Source organism: Alligator sinensis, unplaced genomic scaffold (genome assembly GCF_000455745.1).
Source record: "Alligator sinensis unplaced genomic scaffold, ASM45574v1 scaffold768_5, whole genome shotgun sequence".
NCBI lineage: Eukaryota > Metazoa > Chordata > Crocodylia > Alligatoridae > Alligator > Alligator sinensis.
Genome location: NW_005841991.1, coordinates 1,121,468 through 1,131,155, shown reverse-complemented (window position 1 = coordinate 1,131,155; position 9,688 = coordinate 1,121,468). Strand labels below are relative to the sequence as shown.

The window sequence follows — 9,688 nt, the reverse complement described above, 5'->3', positions numbered from 1 at the left end:
CCCCCCCAAATCGGCCTGTTGTATGATACTATCAGGGTTGTTTTTAAGGCTGAGTATGGCTCTCTGTACTGCAAGACTGAGGTTGTACCTTAAGTGGTAATCTCAACATTTCTCTCAACATGAGGCAGAAACAGTTTATATACAGGTCCAGAGTGGGGCTATGGCCATCAGGTAAAGTCCAGGAGTTGTCCTTGTGCTGTGTCTGGTCTGTAGTGGGTTGATCATTGCATGCTTTGTCATGGAAATATTCCCTTAGTCTTAAATGGTGGGGGAAAAAATACTTAAAGCAGACAGATTAAAGGGAGAAAGCTGACTGATTAAGGGTAGATCAGGACACACTGCTCCAAAAAGAACCACAGATCTTGCTGTCAAACTGAGACAGTCATATACAGTAAAATCCCTGTTAACTGGCACGAGTTGGGAATGGGGGGTGCTGGGTATCTAAAAATGCTGGTTACTTGAGGCCGGCAGTTTTCGGCCGCATGCAGAGCAGGGGGGCACGGTGGCCATACACAGAGTGACTGCAGTGTCCAATGGTGGGTGGTGGTGGCGGCCACTGCCACATACAAGCTTTCTCCCCTCCCACCTGCATCCAGCCGGCTAGCCAGAAATTCCGGTTAATAGAATTTCTGGTTACTTAAATGCCAGGTAACAAGGATTTTACTGTACTTGAGATGGCCGTCTTGTACATCTAGAGACCATTGTGAGATTTAAGCCTATCAAACACATTACTCATCATAACTCTCAATTAAGATTAGGGTTTAGAAGATTGTAAAAAAAACAGTTTTATCTGAGATGCCTTTAGTTCTGTTTTTATATGCTGTCTTGATAGATAGCCTCAGGAACTAGATTCAGGGCTGCCCAGGCAACCTTGAGGCTTTCTGACATTTGAGAATGTTTAACTGAGGAACCATAATTCTTACTGTAATTGAATATATTTTCTATACAGAATAAACTGCAACAAAAGAGAATGGAGGCAGAATGAAGGTTATAGCTATGCACTTTCATAAAATCTGTGCCGTACTTGTTTGTATTTTTAGCTTATTCACATTGGCCCTTATGCTCTATCTTATATATAAAACCAGTAAAAGGCTATCATGATGTAGCAGAAAATAATCTCCAAAATGCTTAAAATTAAGCCTGTTGCATAGAGTGTGCTGGTTAATATTTAGTAGAAAAAGGTACTGTTTATTAGCTAGTGGTGTTTCAGGTGGTTGTGTTGTCACTCTGTTTCAGAGAGTTGTCACTCTTTGAGCTTACTAATTGAGGCCTCTGAAGGGAACTGGTAGGATTTTGACTTCCTGAGCAACAGGGAATGACTTGCTCGGAAGACTAACCACTAAGTGGCAGTGGCGTGCTCTTGGTGGGAACTGTGCTGTCAGAAGCTCATCAGTAGGTTCTGCTGTTTGTGTAGCAGTGTGTTGAATATAGTAGAACAATAGAGGGAAATGCCACTGCTGATAACCACACCATTTTGTGTGGGTCAGCAACAGCAAAGCTTGCATCTGGGGTCTGGTTCTTAAACCATTTGTTTGCAGAGGCTGTTAACAGATTAATCAGTTTGGGGCCCAGCCACCAGCAGAGGGAGATATAGCACTACACTTCTTGGGTAGAGGTTGCATAGTCTCATTTCCAAATTCATTTCCAGATGAATAAAAATTTGCCCCAACCAAAGCATTGTTTTTAATAGACCATTATTTTAGATCTTTCCATTAAGGTTTACTTTTTCACATAGCTATTCCTCAGTTAAGTAAAGGATAGTGCTGGAACATTATGCAGCCAGATGCCTTTTCACTTAAAGAATAATGTGTGCTTGCAGCTGGGCAGTAGTTATTTCCTCTTTTGAATTAAAATACTTTGTCATGTAGTGTTACTTCCTCTGCATAATTTGAATTAAAGGTTGAAACAGCTATGTACTTCCTGTATCAAGAAATGCTTCCAGAGAGAGGGGTTTTGAAATTGTAGCACATGTTAATGTTGCTTCTTGTCTTTGCTTTTCCTCACTTGCACATGTTTATCAGTTGCTATAGCGTTATTATGTTTAATATATGTGTATTGCTTTGTCGGACTCAGAGATCCAGCAATCTTGGATAGTCTAGATTTGACAGAAGATGAGAGGAAGGTGCTGATTGACAACATAAATAGACGACTGACGCCACAGGCAGTGAAAATTCGAGCAGGTAAGTCCCCTGTGGCAATGTGTTTGAGGGGCAGAGCACTTATACACAGAGCACAGTTACAGAAATCAAGTTACAAATGCTGTTAAATTATAAACCATGTTAAAATTGTTACCGTTGTAGTAACACAACATTTGAATGAATTTGCTGTTTCAGAATTAGGCTGTCTTTGAATAAAACACCTTATGACTGTCTGTCTCCATATCCCTTTTTTGTACATTTTTTTTTTTAGGAGAGACAACATAGGTAAGGCCGATTGAATTGACACTAAAAATAGCAAGTTAGATTCTGGCTCAGTTTTAAGATGTATTGCTTCCTTAGGTATTTCATAAGCTTGTTTCTGAGGTTTTAATCTTTGCGTGGTTGAAACTGGAAGTTGCTGCTTGGGAGGTAATCTAGTTCATCCCCTTGTCCTGATGCAGTATTGACTTAAAATATGCATCAGCTGTGTCAGATTGGTGATTTCCCAACCTCTGACAGCTTCTTGTTGCCCTCTGACAGGATCTTCCATACTGGATACTTGGCTATGTAGCAGTATAACTCAGCAGGATAAAAACACACCAACCAACAACATGTAGTGGATACTAACCAAAGTCAGTCTGCTGTGCAGGGTTAAAAACTGCCTCTGCTCCATAGTGCTTTGTTAATCAGTGTTAAAGCTTTTTGGCAGAATGATGGGGTCAGGGATGATCCAGATGTATAAAAACAGGGATATGGAAAACAGCATAAAATAAGAAGCGTAAAACTGCCTTTGCCTGCATCTTCAGGCTATTTCTTCACTGCAGTTTTTGAATGAAAGTTAAGACTTCATGTAGCTATAGAGGTTCTTATTTCCATACTAAATACAGTAGTCAGAACAAATGCTCTTTGACCAGATTCTTATAAAACCATTGGGACAACCTAAGCAGGTTTTTTTAATTCTGTCTTTAGAGAGTACATGGGATTTTCTTGTGGGATTACAAGGGTTAGACTGAGACTGACTAAGGTACTAACCCTGTTATCCAACTGTAATTGCAGCTCCTTAGGACTAACTTGATATATTATGAATCACCTGGGAGGTGAGACTGATTTGCAGATATCAGGTGTATACAGCTGTTATATTAAATTTAGACCTACAAATACCTTTGTCTAGTGAGTAATCGGGTAAAAACAGACACATGCTTTGTGGTTCTGTGTCTTTGTCTTGAAACTGGTAATTCAGTAAGTGTGTATGTGTACGTGTAGTACAGATCTCAACCACAAACTAACGTAATTTATGAAATTCCTGTTGCCATGAGGAGATGCTTCAGGTATTAGTACAGACAGACTCCTTGATTCTTTTGGAGACAGCAGTTTCTCAGCTTTCATCTTTCTAGATGGAGCTTTCATCCTGATCTCTTCTGCTATCACCATTTTGATCTAAGTCTTTTTTACCTTCTTGTCATCCCTTACTCAGTACCTGCAATAACCTTGTCATTGAGTCTATTTCAGTACATTCTTTTAATAATTAATTGATGTCTTTTCACTACGAAGCTGCATATTAACAATAATAATCACAAAGCTTTTATTAGAGCATAAGTACTTTCTCTATTTTACAGATGAGGAAACTGAAAACAGGGCAGGCATGAATTTTCCAAAAGGCAGCAAAGACATTTTGCTTGTTGTGTACTAGTCCTAGAATGTGCAGCTTTTAAAAATGGTGTTATTTTTTGCATTGAATTGTTTGTCTGCCTTAGATATTGAAGTTGCCTGTTATGGGTATGAGGGCATTGATGCAGTGAAAGAAGCTCTGAGGGCTGGCTTGAAGTGTTCGACAGAGAACATGCCCATCAAAGTAAGTGATATTGATAACCCTAAGATTTTGTCCTTGTTACTACAGTGCTGTGTTCAGATCCCTGTCAGTAGCAGCATTAGAAGTTTGTCAGGTGCTGAAGTCAGGAAATAGTCCTTCTACTTGTCAAGCATTTTACACACCTCTCTTCCCAAATATTTGGAGGAAAGTTGTTCCTTTGTCAGTGCTGTGACCTTGCAGACCTTTTTCCAGGGAAGTTCAACACATTACATACTTTCTGTTGACCCTGGTAAGCCTTGTCAATTAATTCACTTTCTACATAAACCATACTTCACAACTGCTGTTCCTGGTTCTATCTGTAAAGTCAGAAGGGGATAATGGGTGTGATTTGTTGAGACCAGCCTGGGTAGAGAGGGGTTGCTTTAAGCCCAGGTAGGTTTGGTGTCTCACTCGGAGTCACAGAGGGACTACTATGTCCAATCAGTTCTGCATAGTTTCCTGTCCAAATGAGTACAGTGTGTGTTCTTGGATGATCACTTTCCAGAAACCCTGAATTGTTTGCCACTTTCTGGAAGCAACTAATATTTCTTATAGCTGAGCAAATGTCCCATCTTCTCACACAAGTATGTAATCACTGTCTGGATTTTCAAGCCTGCATTTCTGGAAAGGTGTGCAATGGGTCCATGATCTCTCTGTACTTCCACTTATCTGTCCCCCAAAGGTTGATAATATCCCCTTCAACAAAGTCTTTAATGAAAGATGCTAGATGAAACCTAGATGAGACTTAATTTTCCAGTATGTTTCATAAACTGTAAGCTTAACTGTGTCTCATCATAAGTAGTTCATGTTACTTGAGAAACCATTCTTGATGGAGGTGCGCTTTTATCACTATTAATTGTGTTGTTATGCTCTTTCAAATAAGAGTGGTGTTTGGTTATTTCAGTTTTTGTTGTAGTCTTTCTTTTCATTGAATCATACTTTTTTTTCCTTCCCCATCAACCACATTCTGTAGATTAATCTGATAGCTCCTCCTCGTTATGTGATGACCACCACAACACTGGAAAGAACTGAAGGCCTCTCCGTTCTGAATCAAGCCATGGCTGTCATTAAAGAAAAGATTGAGGAGAAGAGGGGAGTTTTCAATGTGCAGATGGAAGTGAGAACAGTTCCTATATTAAAAAGTGTTTCTTTTTTCCTCTATTTTGAGACCAACTCAGGTAGACAAGGAAAATCTCAGTCTAGGATCTAATAAAAAAAACCCAAACAAACATCAAGATAATGTCACCCTACTTTATATCTTTGTATTGAACAAATCTTGGTCTTGATTAAATGCTCGTATCAAACTTGTTTGTCCCAAAAGGCTTCCCTGTGTTCCTTGTGATGCTCTTGGTTGTAAACACAGATTTTTTTAAACAACTTTGTTCTTTGGTTGTTTTAAGGATTGTTTTGTTTTGTTTTGTGTTCTGCATTTGTAGTCATTTTTCAGCTTCATTTTCTTGCAGTAAAGCCCTAGGGCTTGTTACCAGCACCACAGGGCATATTGAAGACATTAAAACTTGTGTATGATCTGAGGTGGTGTTTATTTAACAAGTGAAAAGAAAACTTGCAGAATGTTCTGATTTTCCTATCCCATGTGTGAAATTTTACATTGAGTAAATGCTATTAAAGAAAACCTCATTAACAGTATGCATGTGTGTTCTATTTTTCAGCCTAAGGTAGTTACTGACACAGATGAGACTGAACTTGCAAGGCAGCTGGAAAGGCTGGAGAGGGAAAATGCTGAAGTGGATGGAGATGATGATGCTGAGGAAATGGAAGCCAAAACTGAAGACTAAAAATGTTATGGGATGAGTACAATTTAAGGATGAAAAATTAAGGACCCAGATACAGACACCATGGACCGAAATTTTCCAGTATTGAAAACTCCAGAAGCAAATACTTCAAGTATTTGACTATTTTGAACAGACCAATACATAAAATCCTGTATAAAATAGAGCTGCTTTATACAGCAGCTTGTACAAATTGAATTCGTCAGAAAAAGGTGCCTGTTGTCACTTGAGACGAACTCTGTGGGCCAGGGAGGGGCCATAGACCTGCTTTAACGTTTTCATATCTAACAACGCCAGACTTGGAGCTGTAAGCTCTCTGTCTCTCTAAGTGAGGCTTCCTGTCTCTAAGTGAGGCTTCCTGGGAACACCAAAACCAGGCAGCCTTCACCTTTCTGCATAGAATGTATTCAAGCAAATAATCAATAAATTTCTGGAATATTTCACTTCAAGATTTTTTCTTCTTCTTGTCGCATGTTCTTGAATGTAGGGTCTTCAAGGGGGCAGTGAAAGGGTGACTTTTTATCATGGCAGCAATTTGTTTAAATGTATACATCTGTTTAGCTTAAAAAATGGATTATTTTCTCATAGGTTTATAAATGTTAAGATTTACCTAAAAGCGCTTTTTCTTTTGCCTGTACAGATGATTTTAGAGCTTGGAAACATGAATTGTTACCACTTCAATAAATGTAGTTAATTACTAGAAAGTAATATTTAGTTACAGTTTGCTGCTGCTGTTACACATACTAGAATGATGCCAACATCTGTTGCTTGTGAGGTCCCTTCCAGCCCTACTTTCCTAGGATCCTTTATCAGATCTGAAATTTATTTGGTTCTTGCTAAGCATGCACTGCAACATAAAGACCTTTGAGTTGAGTGTGATTTTTTTTTTTTTCCAATGACCAGTTAAGAGCAAATCTAGACCTGGTACACCCTAGAAGTGACCATTTTAGATTAGGTTAGTGATTAGAGAGACTAGGTGCTACCTTTCTACTTTATCTTGTTACATCTCTCTATGAAACCCACCTCTGCCATGGTGTCTACAAATCTTGACAATATTTTGGCAGCTGGTGTGTCATGAACAGTACTTACATTGTTACCTTATACTCTTCTGGTGTTGAATTCACTGGTGTTCAGTTTCTTATCCTTGAATTATACACTGCTTAGGAAAGATATTGTCTAGTAATGTGGTTTTCAGCCTGTGGTCCACAGACCTCTACAGATCTACGACTATGTCTAAGGCAGGGGTGCACAAAATACTTCCCATGGGCCAGATGCAGCCCACCAGGCGCTTTCATCTGGCTTATGGCACCCACCAACAAATTGCACCAGGCCCAGCCCTTCCGCCCATGACAGTGGGAGTGAGGCGCCTACCCCTGCCCTTAACATACCCTGTTATGCCTCGCTCCCATCTTTGTGGACAGAAGGGCCTAGCCCCATCAGCACCGGGAAGGGCTGCTGCTGCAGTCTTCCCCAGCGTCCCGCTGGCTCCAGGCAGCAGGTAGGGAAGCAGGGGGTGGCGGTGGGGCTACAGCTGGGTGGGAGCGCAGATTGCGGTGCTGGGGCTGATGGCAGCGTGGAGCCTACGCCCAGGGGAGTGGTGGCAGCATGTACCTCAGGTGGGAAGCGTGTGGGTGTGAGGGAGGGTAGGGAGAGACCCTCCCACACTCCCCCTCCTCCCTTACTCCCCCCTATGACACGCAGCCCTGGCAGGAAGCAGGGGCAGCAGCAGTGGGGAAGAGTGGAGGGACTCTCGTGCTTGGCACTGGTGCCTGGCTCCAGCCAGCGATACACATCTCAGTGAGGAACACAGCCCTCGCCAGGCCATCTGTATCACCGGTGCTCCTCTCACTCGCATAGTGCAGGAGGGAAACCCCAGGCACTGGAGCCAGCTAGGGTGGGGAAGGCAGCCAGCTCTAGCACCTGGGGCTTCCCTCCCCTGCAGGGTGAGTGCAGGGAGCACTGGCAATAGAGACTGCCCAGTGTGGGCTTCATGCCTTGCTGTGACATGCAGCGCTGGCCAGAGCTAGACGCCAGCGCCCCTAGTGCCCCTGCCTGGTGCTGTGCTGTGGCGGAGGAGATTCTCCCCACCCCTCACACCTGACAAATGTCACCCCCACACTACAGTGTTGCCTGTGCTGACTGCAGGAAAGGACAGTGGTCCAGAGACCAGTGTGTTCCAGAGCCATCCACCCACAATCCTACAAATGCCACACAACCCACAAACATACCTTATCCCACCCCCCACACACACAGCCACACCCCCTCACAAACTCCCCCTATACACACCCCCACCCCTACCATACAGACATCACCACCACATCCCACCATACACATCTACACCCACACCCCCCCATATCCCACCATACACCTCCCACACATGCACCCCACCATACACACACCCCTATCCCCCATCATACACACATACATCTCACACACCTAACCATTCATACACATATACACACCTACCACTATACATACACACACACACACACACACACACACGTAATATTTTTGAGTTATTATGCAATCCCCTCTACATACAGTACACAAACACAAATCTTGACAAAACTAGTTTGTGAGATAAAATATGTTATAGTAGGTGTTTGACTTTAGTGTATGATTTGGTTTTTTTCTAGCTCTAAGATGGCACCCCACCCTCCCAAAAGGAATACATCCGTGGGCAAGAGGAGGGATTTCCAGTGGTAATGGTCAGGGGTTAGGGGGTGAGCCTTCCAGTTTGAAGGTGGTGACCAGGGGGTGTGGCAACTGTCAATAGGCGGGGCTACCCATGCAGCCCTTGACAGCTCACCAAACCTCATTAAGCAGCCCTCCACCTGAAATAATTTCTGAAGGGATCTGCAAAAGATTTCTATGATCAATCAAAAATATGTGAATATCCACCTCCAGTCAAAAAATTTTAGGGGTCTGCAAATGAAAAAAGTTGAAAAGCACTGGTCTAGTACAATGGTAACAATTCTTTGGTTGATATTGAGATTAAGGGCCTCATTACACAGTAATTTTAGGTGATTTCTGGAGCTCTTAACCCCTGGATTTGCTGCACATTAACACCTTTTAAGTGGTTGCACTTATAGTTCAGGGTTGGAAGGGACCTAAACAGATCATCAGGTCCAACCCCCTGCCATGGCAGGAACGAGTGTGGGGTCATAACACCTCAGCCAAATATTTGTCCAGCCTCCTCTTGAAGACCCCCAAGGTAGGAGAGAGCACCACCTCCCTTAGGAGTCTACTCCAGAGCCTGGGAACCCTAAGTGTAAAGTAATGTCTCCTGATATCCAGCCTGAACCTTCTCTAATGATTTGTGGCCATTATTCCTAGTAACCCCAGATGGTGCCCAGGGGAACAGAGCCTCCCGCAATTCTCGCTGGCCCCCCGTGGTGAGTTTGTAAACGGCCACCAGATCCCCTCTCAGCCTTCTCTTGTGGAGGCTGAGTAGGTTCAGGCCCTTCAGCCTCTCTTCATAGGGCATGACCCACTGCCCTTTGACCATGCAAATGGCCCTCCTCTGGACCCTCTCAATGCTAGCCACATCCGTCTTGAAACGTGGCACCCAGAACTGGACACAGAACTCCAACTGCAGCCTGACCAAAAGGATCACTTCCCTGAACCTGCTTGTGATGCATCTGTAGATGCACAACAAGGTGTGGCTAGCCTTGCTGACGGCTTCCTTGCATTGGCGGTTCATGTTCATCCTGGAGTCAACAATGACTCCAAGATCCCTTTCTGCCACCGTGTTGACAAGAAAGGTTTTCCCCAGCCTTTAGGTGTGTTGCTGGTTCCTTCTCCCTAGATGCAGTACCCTGCACTTGTCTGTGTTGAATTCCATCCTATTCTCATCTGCTCCCCCTCTGTAACCTGCCTAGATCTAGCTGGATTCTGTCTCTCCCCTCCAG

The 9,688-nt window shown here is 43.0% G+C and overlaps 1 protein-coding gene across 1 annotated transcript in view; it reads left to right on the top strand.

Moving 5' to 3' along the window:
* The window catches only part of EIF2S1 (eukaryotic translation initiation factor 2 subunit alpha), a 15,586-nt gene extending 9,360 nt beyond the window's left edge, over positions 1-6,226 (top strand). Inside the window, exons 5-8 of the mRNA XM_006021401.3 lie at positions 2,074-2,180; positions 3,893-3,990; positions 4,961-5,104; positions 5,658-6,226. Of these exons, the coding sequence (XP_006021463.1) occupies positions 2,074-2,180; positions 3,893-3,990; positions 4,961-5,104; positions 5,658-5,783 (475 nt within the window). The 3' untranslated portion in view covers positions 5,784-6,226. The remainder of the gene's footprint in view (positions 1-2,073; positions 2,181-3,892; positions 3,991-4,960; positions 5,105-5,657) is intronic.
* Positions 6,227-9,688: the final 3,462 nt, after the last annotated feature.